Source organism: Molossus molossus, unplaced genomic scaffold, assembly GCF_014108415.1.
Source record: "Molossus molossus isolate mMolMol1 unplaced genomic scaffold, mMolMol1.p scaffold_m16_p_13, whole genome shotgun sequence".
Classification (NCBI taxonomy): Eukaryota; Metazoa; Chordata; class Mammalia; order Chiroptera; family Molossidae; genus Molossus; species Molossus molossus.
In genome coordinates, this window is record NW_023425348.1 from 84,442,559 (window position 1) to 84,461,719 (window position 19,161).

At 35.8% G+C, this 19,161-nt stretch overlaps 2 protein-coding genes across 2 annotated transcripts; both read left to right on the top strand.

Moving 5' to 3' along the window:
* Window positions 1-617: 617 nt before the first annotated feature.
* On the top strand, window positions 618-1,556 carry LOC118628818 (olfactory receptor 1052-like). Its single transcript, XM_036259782.1, has one exon. It carries the CDS (start codon window positions 618-620, stop codon window positions 1,554-1,556), a length of 939 nt encoding a protein of 312 aa, XP_036115675.1.
* A 15,922-nt stretch (window positions 1,557-17,478) lies between these two features.
* LOC118628681 (olfactory receptor 1086-like) lies at window positions 17,479-18,477 on the top strand. The gene has a single exon (XM_036259622.1). The coding sequence runs from the start codon at window positions 17,479-17,481 to the stop codon at window positions 18,475-18,477; it is 999 nt and encodes a 332-aa protein (XP_036115515.1).
* Window positions 18,478-19,161: the final 684 nt, after the last annotated feature.

The window sequence follows — 19,161 nt, forward strand, 5'->3', positions numbered from 1 at the left end:
ACTGAACAGCAAATGATAAGTTTGTTCTACCTTGTCTCTGACTCAGCTCTTTAAAAAGCACAGTCATTGATCTTTCAAGGGGGAAATCTGAGCTAAAGTTCACCTTTGGAAAGAAAATGGATTGAATACTATGGAAATCTGTTTCAACAGTAAACTGGGTGTGAGAAAATGGAAACAGTTTTGGCACAGGATAAAGAAAAATTGCTATCCCAGAATGGCATTCAGTTTGTAGCTCATATACACAGAGAACTTGTGAATACCATAGGACGAGTCAGATATCCGGCCTGAGGCATATCTGGGTATGAATGTCAGCCTTAACTATTAATAGTTTCATAATTTTAATAATTGTTTCTTTATCCCGATTGTATGTTGTGTGAACTGAAAAGTGAGAAACAAAATAATCTCTAGTTCTAATAGGGTGAGTCACTGTGGATGGATTATCTAGTACATATAAGGTCTACTGCTGCAGTTAATTTCTTTTCTTTATCTAACTGCAGGGTAAACCTAATGCTCCTTCCAGTTAGGGATACTGGATCATGGAGGAAATCATCATTTATTTTTCATCTCTTGATATAATTATTTTTTCTGCAACTGAAGCCTTATATAAACCTTCAATCATGGCAGTTTGGAATCATACAGTTGTGAAAGAATTCCTTCTGGTAGGTTTGACTGAAAATCCTAATTTGCAGATTCCTCTCTTTTTGCTTTTCATCCTTATTTATTTTATCACTCTGGTAGGTAATTGGGGGATGATGGCCCTGATCTGGTTAAATACCCATCTTCATACCCCAATGTACTTCTTTCTTAGCAACCTCTCCTTTTGTGATGTCTGCTTCTCTACTGTCTTTGCTCCTAAGATGCTCATCAATTTCCTATCAAAACACAAGTCCATCACTTTTTCTGGCTGTCTTCTACAGAGTTTCTTTTTTGCAGTTTATGCAACCACAGAAGGGGTCCTCTTGTCTATGATGGCATATGACCGCTATGTAGCAATAGCCAAGCCCTTGCTGTATACCGTCATTATGACTCAAAGGGTTTGCATGCAGATGGTCCTTGCATCTTACTCGGGTGGGCTCATTAACTCAATGACCCATACAGTTGGTCTGCTCAAACTAGACTTCTGTGGTCCTAACATTGTGAATCATTATTTCTGTGACATCCCCCCTCTTCTGAAGCTCTCTTGCTCTGATACACATAAGAATGAGATGCTGCTTTTGATATTCAGTGGGGTCATTGCAGTGTTCACCTTCATTATCATCATGTCCTCTTATATCCGCATCATCTTTGCCATCCTGAGAATTCACTCAGCTGAGGGGAGGCGCAAAGCCTTCTCCACTTGTGCTTCCCACCTGACTGCTGTGACCTTATTCTATGGGTCTGGAACCTTTAGCTACATCCAGCCGAGCTCTCAGTATTCCCTGGACCAGGAGAAGATCTCTGCTGTGTTTTATACTTTGGTGATCCCCATGCTAAACCCCCTGATTTATAGCCTAAGGAATAAGGATGTGAAAGATGCAGCAAAAATGTCAACATGGTGGAAAAGAACTTCAACTTGACTCCGTCTTGTCTATGGATTTTTAACATGACACTAACCAGCAAATAGATAATTTCTTTAGAATTGTGTTGCAGTATATGGTCACAAACAGAACTACAATCAAGACACCTAATTGTAGTTTGAGATTTAAATGATAGTTTACTGTTCTTGCATGTAGTATTTTCTTTAATTGTTCTTTAATCGCTTCTGTAAGTTAAAAATGTTTCAAAATAGGCAGGAAAATATAGGTAAATGTTCTTATAAAATGATAGAATAATTTTACTTCTGGATAGCTTGTGATGAAAACAGCGTTTGTACAAAAATAACAAGAAAAGCAAGAGAAATACAGACGTTATTTGTTGATGAAACTGAGCAGCTACTACAGAAAAAGAGAAATGGTGTGATTTAGAATTCAGAGAGGACTAGATGGGGAGAGGTCAGCTGACTTTTATTTCACTGATTCAGGGCACTCTTGACAATGCAGGCCTGTGATGCATGGAGAGTCTGCAAGCTCTCAGAGGACTTGGTAGAGCTTTTGCCAGATACTTTGCAAGTTTCAACACATATGGTACTTTTCCTTTCAGGGAATTATTTGTATTCTGGGTCTGAGTAGGCCTGGATCCAACACATAGATATAGAGACAAAGAAACAATAGATGATAGATAGATAGATGATAGGGAGATAAATAGGAAAATAGATTCGTAGCTAAAACATTTTCGATAGGTGGAAGGAATTGAATGGAGAACTTGTGAAATCAGGGAGAAACTTCTGGTGGTGTCTTAACTAACACAAATATTTAAGAAGTGATCTACCAAAAGGAGGACCATCTAATTGAACTTAAGCCCAGCGACTGCTTTGGGGGAAAGAAAGAAGAGTGGAGCTGTATGTAAGCAGTTATGTAGGCTCAAAGGTTAACTGGATTGCATGGAAGCTTGAACACGGAGCTGTGTTCCCCCACAGGAACACTGGAGGGAAGGGGGTGGGTGGAGAGTCCAGGAAGCAGGTTGGTCACAGAGGCAGTCTGGAATCTCCTGCACTCTTGCTCTGCTTAGAAGACACACAGTCCAGCTGAGGGGCGTCAGCAGCCAATGTAATGGAGGTGTCCTGAGAACATTTCCCAGACTTTGATCCTGCTTAAGTCAGCCTCAGAAGGGCTCCCGTTTTCTTTCTGACTCCCTCTGCAGAGCTCTAGACTGAGCTGGGAAGACTGAAACCTGTTGGGCTTAGAGCTTGGTTGATCATGTTCCCCTAGAGATAAAGACCTGGATCAAACACAAGGTGGCCCCTTCAAGGTGTTTGCTGTGATCTGAAGATGTATAAAGAAGAGGCTAAATTCACACCTCCAAATAGTTTCTGCCATGTGTAAGATCTGGAGACAGAGACGCCCACCTCTTGGCACCTTGGGAAGTCCACAACCCTGAAATACGGACAAGTAGAAAGAAAAGAAACTCTGACTCCAAATTGCTTCAGTCTCAGCCCAATTAATAGTTGAATTAACAGTCAGCTTCTCATCCTTATACTTTTTTAGAGAGAAAGCAAAACCTCCCTCCATGGAAAGTAATGTCATTTCCAGTTTGTGTGATCCCTTTTCCCCAGCTTTTATTGAATTTATTGGCACGGCACTCACATTCAGACAGTCAGAAAATACACAAAAAAGCCAAAAAAAAGTGCAAAACATAAGCAGAACTACAGAGATACATGCAGGATTTAGAAAGAGAGTTAAAAAATACCCCGATTAACATATTAAAAAACAGAGAAAAAAGTAGGGAAAATTGTTAAAGATAAAATATTTCAAGAGATAATTAAATAAGTTTAAAGAGAAATATTCCATTATCTACTTCTATGAATTTGCTATTTTAGAAACCTCTTCTAAGCATAAGCACGTGGTATTTGTATTCTTGTGACTGGCTTATTTCACTTAGTATAATGTCTGCCAGGAGAATGCATGTTATCACAAATGTCAGGACTTCCCTCTTTTTTAAGGCTTCAAAATTCTCTACTGTATGAATATACCACATTTTTTTATCATTCACGTAATGATGGGCATTTGGGTTGGTTCCACACCTTGCCAATTGTTAATAGTGCTACAGGGACCTGGGAGTGTAACTCAGTGGGGGTGGGGCAGGGAGGATGGACAGGGAGCTGCTGTTCCAAGGGTATAAAGTTTCAGTTAGGCAAGATGAGTAAGTTCTAGAGATCTGTTGTATTACATATATAGCATATACTTCACATAGTTAAAAATACTGTAATGTGTGCTTAAATATGTGTTGAAAGCCTGGATCTCATGTTAAGTGTTCCTCCAACAAGAAAACAGACACATGAGGAAACTTTGAGAGGTGATGACTGAAGCTATTACCTTGATTGTGGGGATGGTTCACAGGTATATGCATATGTCTAAATGAATCAAGTTCTATGTATTTAATATGTGCTGTTTTTGTATATAAATTATATCCATTAAATCTGTTTGTTTTTTTTTATAAAAAAACAGTAACAAATGGTATTCTGAGAAAAAATTCAATAAAAGCTGAAAATAAGAACTCAGAAGAAGAATTTAGAGCAAATCAGACAAAGCATAAGACAGGATTAATAATGTCAAACACAAGCCAATACAATTATTTAAACTAAACCACAGAGAGAAAAACCTTACAGAGTAAAGCAGAACATGAGAGACGTGTATGAAATACATGGTGTGAAATACATGTCGTTAACGTCTCAGAAAAACTAAGGACAATATATACGATAAATATTCTAAGATGAAAGGATGAATGGATTAATTTTTTTAAAATTATAAATCTTCGACAAACATGTTCAAGAAAGGTAGACAGACTTTCCAAAGTCAAAAGCAGACAAGCTCACACTCTACAGTAAGATGCATGGTCACTGTTTCAAACAAGTTATAATATCCAGGGCAAATGAATTGACATTTTTAAAGTAGGAAAGGAAAGAAAATACGTTATATTCCGTCCTCAGAGGAAACGTTTTCGAGAATAGAGAGGCGAAATAAAAACATTATCAACAAGCAAAAGCTGAGAGACTTTTTTAGACTGTAAAAGAAGAATGGAGGGACCTGGAGAGTGTTAAGATGAGCAAAATAAGCCCATCAGAGAAAATTATTTATAGAACATTATGAACAAAATAAGCTGTCAATCAAAATAGATCCAGAGTGGTGGAACTAGGGAACAGACTGACAAACCTTTGAGGGATGGAGTGTTGGAGGCGTAGGAAGAGATAAACCAAAGAACTTATATGCCTATATGCACAACCAATGGACACACACAACAGTGTGGGGAAGAAAAGGGGGGTGGGGGCATCTGTAATACTTTCAATAAAAATATTTTTAAAATTCCAAAAAAGTTTTAAGCATAAAAAAATTATCCTAACGCAAATACAGAACAGAATGAAGCAAAACATCCACAAGGGTAAATTTGCAAAAAATATTAAAGAAGATTGACTGATTAAGAAGTATAAACTTCAAGTTACAAAATAATTCACTAGATATAAAGTACATCGTAGGAAATAGAGTCAATAATACCCTAACTATGTATGTTGACAGAAGGGTCCTAGACTTTTTGTGGTATGTAAATATCATATCCTGATGTTGTTAACTTAACACTGATATAATATTGTATGCGACTATAATTAAAAATAAATTTTCAAAAAGAATAGTTACTGATTAAAGCCACACTCACAGTGATTTTCTGAGGGAATTTTAACACTGAGAGCAAAATGTAGGATGAAAATGATATAAATAATACAAGAGAATAGATAAACAGCTGAAAGTGTTTCCCAGTGTTAGGTGTGCTAAATTACTGATTTGAAAAAGATTCTATTCACAGGGAGAAGGGTGTCAAAGGGGGAAAAAGAGGAACATCTGCAATAAAATATTAATGAATAAAGTATTTAAAAAGATAAAAAGATTGTATTCAGCTAGTCCTGGTTATTCGGTTGGCTATTTTATATTTTAGTTGTAATTGAGGTTAAAATGACATAGACATGAAAAATCATCACTGGTCTCTTTTTTGTCTTGCCTCCCAAGAATACCTACTGTCAAGTAGATTCTGGCTTTTTTATTTATTTATTTATTTATTTTTATTTTAAATAACCCTGTCTCAGCAGTACTGTGTTTCTGTGAACAGAAGAACGCCCTTCCACAGGTTCACGAGAGACATAAAGCAAAGAAACATAGCTCCTTTATCCACACAATCAAATTATCACCTGAGGTTCTGGAGGCTAAACAGACTTGCCTGTCAGAGCCACTTTTAAATATACCTGGAAATTGTTCTTTAGTATCAGGAATTAATGCACGATTCACACTGTTTTAATCTTATTTGCACTCTATCTCTTTTCAGAGTAATCCTTTGCTTTTTCATCCTGGACAAATTATTCTCAGGAAAATATTTCTGGCATAGCCAGCAGGCAGATCCAGAGGCACTCAGGGCCCACGGCAAACTGCCAGTCTCAGTAGAATGAAGCGTGTTAGCTGTAAAACTCCTGTATGTGTGTGGTGTCTCTTCCACCTATTGTCTTTTTTTTGTTGTGGTACGTGCCGTAGCAGTAACCGAACCCGGGACTCTCTCGTCCACAGGCTGATGCTAAACCGCTGAGCCAAGCTGGCCAGGGCCCCCTATTGTCTATTAGTTCCCCCCACTCACTGGTGAATTCTTTTTTCTAAAATTAAACTTATTAGGGTGGTGGGTTAATAAAATTATATAGGTTTTCAGTGTATGATTCTATGATACATTGTCTATATATTGCATTGTGTTTACCACTCAGAATCACATCTCCCATCACCATACTTGACTTTTTAAAAATTTCATTTTATCATTAAGAGTATTACAGGTGTCCCCCATTTCCCCCAATTTTCTCCCCTTCACTCATCTCCCACCCCACCCCAGGCTTTCACCTGTCTATCGTCCATGTCCATGGTCTATGCATATATGCATGTAAGTTCTCTGATTAACCTCATCCTGCCATCCATCCACCTTCCCATTGAGGTCTGTCACTCTGTTTCTGCTCTGTCCCCACCCCAACTATCACAAAGCTCAATGGACACAGGACTTTTCTTTGTTCAATGTTACATGCTCAGCACTTGGAATAATGCCTCAATAAATGTATCTGAAAGCCAACTTTACAGGTGATGAAACTGAAGCACAAGGGATAAAATAACTGTTTCACAGTCAGTCCACTAGGTCATATGGGAACCCAGACAGTCTAACTCGAGTTCACTGTCTCCATCACCACTCTATGATAAGAATACTACTATTATCAGAGGTAAAAAATAGAATTGATTACTACATTAAATGAGACATAAATAAAACACCAAGGACCTCTGAAAGGTGTAGGTTGCTGGCAAATGTTCTCTGAGCTGCTGATAGAGGACCATGTGATTTTGGCGACATTAGCTCCATCTCCTCAAACACACAGGTGCAGTCTTCTTTGCTGAAAGAATGATCCTGTAACGGAAAACACAATTTGGCGAGGGAAGAATGCCAGTCAGAGACTCTGTATTAGTGAGAGTGCAGGCTGTCCTGGTGTTACAAGGGGATTGAGAAACAGAGTGTGTCCACAAAGAAAAAAGTATGCTTGGCTATAACCTTGCAGGGTTTAGCTGACTAGGGTTTGTGGATGCTCTTTTTCATGATGAGGTCTCCCTGGAAACTAGGTTTCTTCTATGTTATTGATCTGTTATCTCCCGGATATTGTCCTCTTCTGCATTGTTGGAGAGGGTTCATCCAGCACTCTGCGCATTTTATTCTGAGACAAAAGTGACATTTTTATATTGACAAAACAAGTCTCAGACTTTTGTGCATACAGTGGGGAAAGACTTCCTGCATGGCTTTTAAGGAATATGTTAATGTATTTAATAGATAAAAGACTATTCAGGTCTCCCATTTCTTCTGATGTGAGCAATTTTAAGCAATTGCATAGTTCATTTCATTATCAAAATTATCATCAATATATTGTTTATAATATTCTTCTTCTAATGTTTGTGGGACCAAGTGATTTCCCTTCTTTCATTTCTGATATTGATAATGTGTGACTTTTCTCTATTCAGTGGTGACCTTAGGAATTATAATATTCATGTTAATATATCATTGTCAACTGCAAATAATATATAGCATAATTTTTAATGTAAGGAACTTAGAGTAGGAGGGACAAAATTCTTCTCTCTCATACTTTGTGCTAGTTTTCCCATAAAATATGCCTCTATGTATGGTTTAAACCCACAATGGATCAGCATATCATGTATTTTTAAGCAATTTAATTAAAAATCCAATGCTTGTTTTATTTATCTTCATTTCTATATTTTTGGTATTATTTATTTATTTTTTGCGTGTGCAGACCCCTGTAGTTGTTTTCTTATTAAGTCACATTAAGCACAAGTAAAGAGCTAAAAACCAGTTCCTTATAATTATGACATTGATTTTTATCTCAAAACAAAATAAATATTGAAGGGTAAAATATATTAATAAAATTACATCTTTAAAATAACTTTAAATGTAGAATTGTTGAATTAGATTGTTTGATGGACTAACTGCTTAATGAATTGTAATGTTTTATGAGTTAATCTCTCTAAAAAGTTTCCAACTCCATTAGATTATTGAAAAAAATTAATCAAGATTTTTTTAAGAACATGGATTTTGATTTAATTTAAAATCGTATGACAGTTTATGTTCCATTCAATTTGTTGTTAAAACACTCAGGATTATATTGTCCTTTTTGGGCAAATACTTGGTCACTTGTATTATTTTTGGACATCTAAAAACTTGATAATATATGTTTTACTCTAAAAGTTCTGTGGTGAAAATGGGAGAATGAGAAGAAAAATTAAAATATATTTTTTCTTTCTAAATATTACACTTGACTGATTTTCTATTGCTGATTTTGGATTCAGTGAAATAACAATTAGGTAAAAAGCAACAAGTTCATAAAGATCAGCAATTAAAAATATAATAATATCAAGATGTAATCATTGCACCCAAATGTAAACTTAACATTTAAGAGTAAATAAACAGCAAGAGATCAGTTAACAATTATAGAAAAAAAATCTTTCCTGTATAGTTATTTAAATTAGGGGTCAAAGTGATACCTGAACCTGAATTCAAAGTTTTAGCCTCTAATATAACACTAGTTGGAGAATAGATTTTATTTAAGTTAGTTATCATAGTCATTTATTTAATTTTTTATATAGCTAACCGTAGAATATTTGAGTCAGTATTAAGGGCAAAAAATCTGCTGAAAATAATATTTTGCACATTATTTTAATTCATAATGCAAGTCAAGCTTTGGTTTCAATACATTAACATGATTCCATCAGTGAGAGAGTACCATTTGAATTAGAAATAGAGAATAAAGCATATACAAAAAATCTTTGAAGAACAAAGTCAGGATTATGTAGAAGAATTGCTAATATCAGGAGAAAAAAAAATTTTCATAGAACTACTGGGAAGATTAAAGGCAGAGAAAACAAGAAATAGTCATATAACATGTCAGAGAAGGCAGAATTTAGGTTGAATCCTATGTATTGGAAATAGAAGTTACAACAACACAAATTTGGGCACTTAGTCACTGATTCTTATTAACTGCATGTTTTTGAGCTGCAGTAACACAATGAAATGATATACATATTTAAAAGCATTTTATTGTATTTCATTTTAAAAATCTGAACAAATTGATTTGAGAAATTATATATATATATATAATTTTTAAAATACCATGGGGAAGGATGACTTAACAATTAATCAAGAGGAGGGTCAGAAGAAAAAATTTAGATGAGGTCAAAACAAAAATGATAGCCCTGGCTGGTTTGGCTCAGCATTGGAGCATCAGTCTGTGGACCAGAGGGTCCTGGATTTGGTTTCCGCTAGGGGCATGTACCAAAAAGAAAAAAAAAATTAGAAATAACAAAACAAATGGATAAATATGATTAAATCAATCTGTGTTTTAATGCAATCAGGAATCACAAGAAAAATCTCAACCCCAATGTAGTTGTTGCCATCAGTTCAGTGATAATCTGGTACAAAGAATACGACATAGTGTTTGGGATCTGAAAGTGTGTGCTCAGCTGCATAATTAACAGTCATGTGTGAGGTTTGGCTTGCCCTCCAAATTTACTCTTCCTTCAAATAGTAGTACATTTAAATGACGAAGCAGACACAATAATGCACAGCTAGCAGATTAATTAAATATGTAAAACAATAACTATTTAAAGTAACTTCTTTTAAAAATATCAATTTTTGTTGTAAATTTAAGGTGCTTACATAAGTTAACTTTTTGTCATTAAATGTGTGTATGTGTGGGTGTGTGTATATGTATATATATTTTTTCACCTAAGGATATTTTTTCCATTGATTTTTAGAGAGAGCGAAAGGGAGAGGGAGTGTGAGAGAGAGAGAGAGAGAGATAAACATTGATGAGAGAGAAACACATGGATTGGTTGCCTCCTGAGATCCCTAATATTCAAAAATTTCCTGACTGTTTTACTTTATCCTGGTCTGTCTTCTTCCATCAGGAAAAACAGAACTACACTCTATTTGGAGCACTCTCTCATTTTACCTTGAGACATAAATTCAATATTTTCTATATTTTGTTTGTTTTATTCTAAGAAGTATCGTCTTTCAATTCTTTGACAAACTGCACAAATGCAGACTGTGATGAATTCACCTATGCAATAGGCAACAATTAAAGAGTTTAATACTGGAGATTTCATAACATATATTTTACCTTGATATTTTAGGTCTCACCTATTAAAATAGTCTACAAATTATCTGAAAATCTCTCTTACCCATAGAACAGCAAATGCATGTTTAGGTACATTATGAATATGGTTTATTTAGATCGTTTATACTAATTTATTCAACTTTGATAAAACCCACAGGGGATGACCCAAGGGGAACATGCCCAAATTACCTTCTGGTTTAAAATAGCAATATGATGATTTACACAATAATAAAAAAAGATAAATGATTCTGGAGTAATGCACTACATATTGATCTTTATAAAATGAATGAAGTTATTTGGTCTTTGGTTTAAAATGATGCCTTATGAAACACCTAAATATTTTTTAAATTTTTACTGAATATATTGTGGTAACATTGGTTAATAAAATTATATAGATTTCAAGTATACAGTTGCATAATACAGTATTTGTATATTGTATTGTATGTTCAACATCCAAAGTCAAGCCTCTTTTTATCACCCTTTATCTCTCCTTTACCCTCTACTATCTCCACTCCCCACCCCCTTTGGTACATTTACACAATGGAATACTAACAGCTATTTAAAAAGGAGGAAGTCTTACCTTTTGTGAGAGCATGGGTGGACTTGAGTATTATGCTAAGTGAAATAAGGCAGTCAGAAAGACAAATACAATATGATTGTACTTACTTGTGGAATCTAATAAACAAAACAAACAAACAAAATAGAAACAGACTCATAGATGAAGAAAACAGATTGACAGCCATCAGAGGGGAGGAGATTGGGAGGCTGGGTGAAAAAGATGAAGAGGCAAACTCATAGACAGACAACAGTATGGTAGAAACCCAGATATTGTGACATTAGATAAAAAAGCTTAAACTATAAGATATACTCATATCATGGCTCTGACGCTGGATTAGCATGAACTTCTCTAAGAACCAATGTCCTTATATGGCAAAATTAGCCATTTTATATTGCAACAATCAGCAAATATGGCAAAGTATAATAATGTAAAACCACAATATATATCGTGCATAATCTAACAGATACATCTATAGTCAATCAAATTCATTTCACCTTTACTCTGTTCAAAGTATAAAGTGCTGTGTCTAAAATATATAAAGCACATATTTGAACTTATTAGAAGATTATTATTCAAGTTGATAAGACCCCCAAAATGCCATAGAAATGTGAAGGAAACATCAAAAGTTTAATCTCTGTAGGACTTTATAAGTCCTGTCATTTTGTGAATCCTGAATACTATCTATAGTTGAGTTGGATTAAATGAAAAACATATTTTGATTAATCATAGCTATAGACACAAAAAACTATGTGCATGGATGCACTTAGGACTGAAATAGAAAAGTTTAGCATTGGAAGACAGCGAGGCCCAGTAAAAATTTTATTTTTCTTCAGTTTTCCAGAAGCTCCCTACTAAATCAGGCTAAATCACAGTGTCACAGAAGGATGGTGGGACTGGGAGCAACCCAAGTGTCTGGCGGTATATGGGTGGATAAAGAAGTTGTGGTACATTTGCACAACGGTACACTATGCGGCTATAAGAAAGAAAGATCTTTTACCCATGGAGACAACATGCAGGGACCTGAAGAGTATGATGCTGAACGAAATAAGCTAGACAAATACTACACAATCTCACTTACTTATGGAATATTATAAACAAAAGAAGGTATTGATTAAAATAGATCCAGAGACATGGAAGTAAGGACAGACTGACAAACCTCAGAGGGATGTGGGGTCTGGGGGTGGGAAGAGATAAACCAAAGAACTTATATGCATATTTGCACAAACAATGGATACAGACATTAGTTTGGGGAAAGCAGGAGGGGGGTGGAAGCAGGGAAGAGGGGGTCAATGGGGGGAAAAGAGGAGGGCATCTGTAATACTATCAACAATAAAAAAAAAAGGTAAATAAAAGGACTGTGACAGCCTAATATGACGTTATATGTCTCTGGGGAATCTCAGCAGTAGGCAGCACATACTGCCTGTCAACAATTCCTGTTCTTGTATTCTTATCTCCTCTATCAAATACTTATTAATGAGTTTAACTGTATCTCTCATACCACAGTGAAGTGTAGTACATTAACATTTAAATAGGTGTAGTAGCATTTGTTAAATTATTATGAATTCTGTCATAGCTTATGCTTTCAGATTATTTCATTATGTCCATGGTTAGAGGATTTTGAGAGATGTAGATTGGTTAAAGTCCCAGGAAGAGGAACCTGGATTTTAGAGAATTTCTTACTCAAGTTATCAACCCATGGCACACAGTTATTTAGTGTCAGAGCTAGGTCTCTGTTCTGTGTCATTCAATTTCTTTTCCAATCTTGCTCATATTCTTTTTCCACTGAAATGTCATTGTATACCAGAGGCCAAAGTGCACTCATGTAATCATTTTTAGCATATTGTTTATTGCTCCAGAAGCAATTTTGTTGTTTACAATGGAAAACAACAAAGTCACCTTGCTACTTTCTCTGTCCCAGAAGACAATTAGTATGTTTCCTCCTTGGAGTATCCCTGTGGACTTCCAATAAGAGCTTGAGAACCTGGTATAAGTCCAAGTCCTTAGTATTCATTGGATACTTTAGCTGAGTGAGCAGTTCATTTCCACAGGTAAGAGGGAAGGTTTTTCATTCTTTAAAAATATCACCTATTATAATCTTGAATCTCAAACTAGATTATATGCTTTAATATTTAATCTGAGATAGAAATTTTTAGTTAACTTAGAATTAAATTAAAAATTGAATGAGAGAAATCCAGGAAAATAGCAGGATAATAAAAAAAATAATAGATTTAGGTCAATAGATTTATAAATTAGAAATTTGATATAATTTCCTTGATGGAAGATAACAAAATTAAAGTAGTAGAAAAAGAGACTATGTAACAAATTTAGGAAAATTATTCAATAAAGCGAAAATTAATTACCAACCAACCCTTGAGTATATGCCATTTTGAAATCATAATTTTCTTCTCATGAAAGGATATACATGAATTTTAAAATTATTTTACTTGGTATCTATTGATCTAGATGCTACTTTAACTTGTGTGTGTTTTTTTAAACATATAATGCTCTATTTAAACTTGTGGCTTTGTGAAAAATGTCAGATACATGAGTATGTTACTTTGTGTTATTTCCTGGGGATAACATTTCTAAATTTATGGCATATCACAATGAGTCTGTGATGTGGTCTAGTGAAAAGAGCTTAGATTGGAGATGGAGAAACCTGGAATTGAATCTTGGCTCTGCTAGTAGCTACGTGACTTTGATCAAGTTATAGGTGAGGCTGGTTCTCAGTTTTCTCATCTAGGAAAGGGCGCTGAATCACTCTGCAGGTTGCTGTGTAGATTACATGAGATAATGTACACACGATTTCTAACACTAGTCGCTACTTAACAACATGCCCTAGCGGCTGCCATAGCTTTCCCTGCTTTCCAGCTCAGTGTTTGCATCCTGTTCTCAGGGATGTATGGTGCTTCATGACTGTATGAAGGTTGAGGAACTCTTCTGATTGCAGTTTTCCAGAATGGTCATGTTTTGATACATTTTAAAATCTAGTATTTGTCTTTCTAATTTCTATCTCTTAAAGTGAAATTAGTTAGGTGTAAACACAATCAGTTGTAATGTCCTTACGTGTTAATTGACAGAAATGCCCATTTGCAGAGCATCATCAGAGAAGTAGATGAACCCCATGCATTTTGTTCATCATTCCTGCGGTGCCCTACGGTGGAGTAGATGACTGCTCTAATGGGACACAATTTGAATTAAACATACCTTCATTCATAAACCACCTTCTTCAAGAGCTATGAGTAAGTTATTATGGTTAAAATTATCAGAGGGATTTAAGCCAAATTGTTATTATTTTACTGTTATGTCCAGAGTCATAGTGCAATGACAGAAATGTAGTTTTAAGGTTCTTGATACCACAGAATATTGAGATTCAGTGGATTTAATCTTATGAGAAAGGTATATAAAATCAGGGTGTCCCAAAAAATGTATACCCACTTTGAATATTTTTTAATTCCAATGGGTTAAATCTGAAAAGAAAGAAACTTCAATTGAGCTATTAAAGTGTATATACCTTTTTGGGGGAACCCCATGTATATCTGAAGTGTCACATAGCAAACATGTATAACTAAAAGAAGACACCTTAGTATCTGGTTAGGTGCTCATTTAGTGCTCAATGTTTTGAAGAAAAAAACTGATTTTATAACTTCCTACTTATATTTTGTAGTTAAATAAAATTTGGAAGTCATAGATCATTTGGATGTATCCTTTATGTATAACTAGAACACGTTAATTTAACAAACATTTAATGCATCTCATAAGTAAGCACTCTGCAGTCACACCGCATTCATGTAGTTAAATGAGATATGCCTGGAAATTTGGTTTATCTTAGCTTTCTTTTGGTTTTGAAAGATAAAGTTACTTTTTCAAGGTTACACACTGTCATTAGGTGCTAAATCTGAGATATTAGTAGTACAGTGTTTTAGAATGCAACTATAATGTTCTTAATCTTCCACAATTGTATTATCACAGACATTATCAATTAAGTTAGACTTGTAATGTTGCTGAAATTTCTCCTGTGTGTAACAGTCAACATGAATTTTGTTATGGATATCTTTAGTAGACTACATATGGGTATATTTTTCTAAGGTTGTTTACATATGTTCTTATTGTTTCCACTGTGCTTCTTCTTATCTGCCTGATTTACATTTTGTCCCTGAATGTCTTTCATAAACTTTTTTTTATATATATTATCCATGGGGGAGGGGGGAAAGAGAGAGAGAATGAAGGGACAGAGAAAGAATGAGACATTTTTTTTTAACAGAAATAAATTTGTTTTGATGCCCAAAGAATACATTAATACATACTTATATTATTAATTGATTGTTTCATGTTATTTTATCTGTTACCATTCAAACAAAACTGATAATTATTATTAGGGGTGTGTGTGTGTGTGTGTGTGTGTGTGTGTGTATTCTTCTTTTTTGTTTTTGTTTTTAATCCTCACCAGAGGACATTTTTCCATATTTTGTTCAGATAGAGTGGGAGGGAGAGAGAAAGAGAGAAATGTCGACCTGAAAGGGACAGTGGCTGCCACCCGCATAACCTAACCAGGGTCGGGGACAAACTGCAACCTAGGTACATGACCTTAGCGGAAACCGAACCCTGGTCTCACTGGACCACAGGCCTGCGCTCTATCCGCTGAGTCATATGGGCCAGGGCTGTTTTTGTGTATTCTCAAGAGTACTGTGAGTTGTCTGTATATACACAATAGTTGAAATTTAGCTTAATTACATATTTTTTACCCTAGAATTCTCTAAGGATTAAATGAGCTTTTTTTTTTGTGGAGGGTCCTGTTATCTCCACATTTGAAAAGCTATTTATTCTCTATATTTAAAAAGTCTTCTGCATAGCCCTGGTGTGTGTGGTTCGGGAGGTTGGGCAGTCCCCTGGCACCACGGGGTTGCTGGTTCACTACCTGGTCAGGGCACAGGCCTGGGTTTCGGGCTGGGTCCCTGGCGTGGGGAGAGCAGGAAACTCCAGATCAGCGTGTCAGTCTCACACGGTGTTTTTCTCTCTCCCTCTCCCTCCCTCTTTCTCTCTTAAAATCCATAAAATCTTATTCAAAATTATCTTCCTCGTAGATCAGAAATGATGTTTCTAGGATAACAAACACATGTAGCTTCCTTTTTTCCCCCCTAAGATTAGTTTTAAGCAGATTTTTCTCATTTCTTCTCAATGTGTGAACATTTCAATATGGCACACATGTAGTGTGTTTCATCTCACAAATATAAATCCTTGGTATGTCCCTGGCCCTGCACACTGCAGATTGTTCACTTCTACAGAAGGGACAGTCTGTGACAGAATGAAGGAAAAAGAAGAATCGTAGTCCTGAAATCTTACCCTTAAATATGGTAGAGGAAATACTTTCTTTTGCTTAAATCATGAGCCCCGGTCGGTTTGCCTTAGCCATTCATTAGAGGGTCGGCCTGCGGACCAAGGAGTCCCAGGTTCGATTCCCACTAAGGGCATGTACCTTGGTTGCAGTTCGTCCCTGTCCCCGTTGGGGTTGTGTGGGTGGCAGCAAATCGATGTGTCTCTCTCTCTCACGCCAGTGTTTCTCTCCTCTCCCTCCTGCTCTATCTGAAGATAAATTCAAAGAAACTATCCTCGGTGAGGATAAAAAAACCAACAAATCACAAAGACTTTCAGTCTAGATACAGGTGACACTTCAACTATTTTTATACATGTTCCTTTTTTTTTTTTTTCATATTTCACTAATTACGAAACAGTCTGGAGCATAGGGAAATATACCAAAAATAAAATACTACTTTATGGCTGATATTGTAATTTTAGTTTTCTAACAATAGCTTCTGTAAATTGCATTATCTACTAGTGGGTAATTTTTCTTTTATCACAATTGTAGCAACGTCTTAAGAAACTATAATGTATTAAAGAAATAGCCATAATTTATTTTTGACATACATAGGTCTTAAAAATACACCCAAGGATTGTGCAAGGACAATAAATATATCAATAGAAAAAAAAAACACCTTACATTGTTGCATGGGGTAACCTTTTCCATCCAAAACCTTGTATACCCTTGTTATTCTTCAATTGTCACCCCAAAGATGTTGGTTCGGCAACACTGGTGAACAGACAGCAGATATTAGGAAGTCTAACTGAGCCCATTTCTAGTCGTCTGGGAACAATGTCAAAATAAGTTACTTTTACATTGTTTTTCTCATTTAAAGACAATGCTTATTTATATACAATCTTGTGATATTAGTGTGGTTCTTTTCCCTCAACACTGTAAACATAAAGGAAGGGCATTTTATGCACACCTTAGAAACAGAATAAGTATTAAGATGTGTACTTTCTGTTATAATATTATTGGACAAAAATTTTCTATATTTATTAATCTTTGTATATTTTAAGTTGATGAGATATGCAACTAGGTGATACAAAATTTGACAGAAAATTAAGTGGAAATTAAAGCATTTGAATTGACATAATTTTCAACATGACAAATTTAGCCAACCATTTCATAAACATTTCTTTAATTTAACAGGGCAGTGCATTCATCGCTCCAGCTCCTTCATCATCGCCTCTTCCCTCAATGCCAAGGATTTCAATCTGTCCCTCTAAGAAATAAGTAAGAGGATATAATAGGGTGGATTCTATTTTCAAAAATATTGCTTTAAGATCTATAAATAAAAATAAAATGTCACAGCTGACATCAGACTTAGATTCACACAGAATTTACATGAACAATGTGACTGAAGTCACTGTGTTTATATTGATGGGCTTCACAAATAATTCTGAGGTGCAAGTATTCCTGTTTTTACTGTTTCTAGAAATCTACCTTTTTACTCTGATGGGAAATTTGGGAATGGTTTTCTTGGTCACTAGGGATTCTCGGCTCCACAACCCCATGTACTATTTTATAAGTGTGTTATCTGTCTTGGATGCTTGTTATTCTTCAGTTGTCACCCCAAAGATGTTGGTCAATTTTCTGAATGAGAATAAAGCCATTTCCTATCTTGAGTGTGCAACACAAATGTTTCTTCTTGTTACTTTTGGGACCACAGAATGCTTCCTCTTGGCTGCAATGGCATATGACCGCTACGTGGCAATCTACAACCCTCTCCTGTATCCAGTTAGCATGTCACCCAGAGTCTACGTGTCACTCATGGTTGCTTCCTATGCCGGTGGCATTGTGCATGCTTCTATACACACAGTGGCCACATTTAGCCTATCTTTCTGTGCGTCCAATGAAATTAGACATGTCTTTTGTGACATCCCTCCTCTCCTTGCTATTTCTTGTTCTGACACATACACAAACCAGCTTCTACTCTTCTACTTCGTGGGTGCAATTGAGATCGTAACTGTCCTGATTGTTCTGATCTCCTATGGTTTCATTCTGTTGGCCATTCTGAGGATGCACAACAGTGAAGGGAGGAGAAAAGTCTTCTCTACATGTGGCTCTCACCTAACTGGGGTGTCAATTTATCACGGAACCATTCTCTTCATGTACGTGAGACCGAGTTCCAGCTATGCCTTGGACCATGACATGATAGTGTCGACATTTTACAGCATCGTGATTCCCATGCTGAATCCCATCATCTACAGTCTGAGGAACAAAGATGTGAAAGAGGCAATGAAACGAGTGTTTTGGGAAAATAGATGTATCAATAAAATGTATTTTCCCCCTAGCCATTAAATTGAACCAATGTAAGACTAATGTTCATTGTCTCACTAACAAAATAATCATTTTTTTGTGTGTGTATTATTTTCTTTCCATTATTCCTCAAACTTTTATTGGAAAAATTAAAGTCTTACCTCCACCTGTACCATTTCCACACATGCAGAAAAACTGTGTCATTGTTTGCTTTTTACTTCACTCATTCTCAGATACACACACACATGCACACACACACACACGCACACACATATTTATGTATATGCTGATAGTGATTGTATTAGTTTGTCAGTTCTGCCTTAGCAAACCAACACTGATTGGTGGCTTAAACATCAGAAATTTACTTTTTAGTATTCTAGAATCTGGGAATCTTAGGTGAATTCAAGGCAGAGCTGATCTTTTCTGAGGCCATTTTCTCTCTCTCTTTTTTTTATTAATTAATTAATTTATTTTTGTTACAGATGTTTCTCCTTTTTCCCCTACTGATTCTCCTTTTCCCCACCCTCCCTCTCTGCCCTGTCCCCAACTTTGTTGTCCATGTCCATTGTTCATGCATACATGCATATGAGTTCCTGGTTTATCTCTCCCCCACCACCCCCTCTTCTGGGGATTGTCAGTCTGTACCTCACTTCCACGTCTCTGGGACTACCTCATTCCTCAGACTGTTGTGTTCATTATATTCCACAAATAAGTAAGATCATGTGG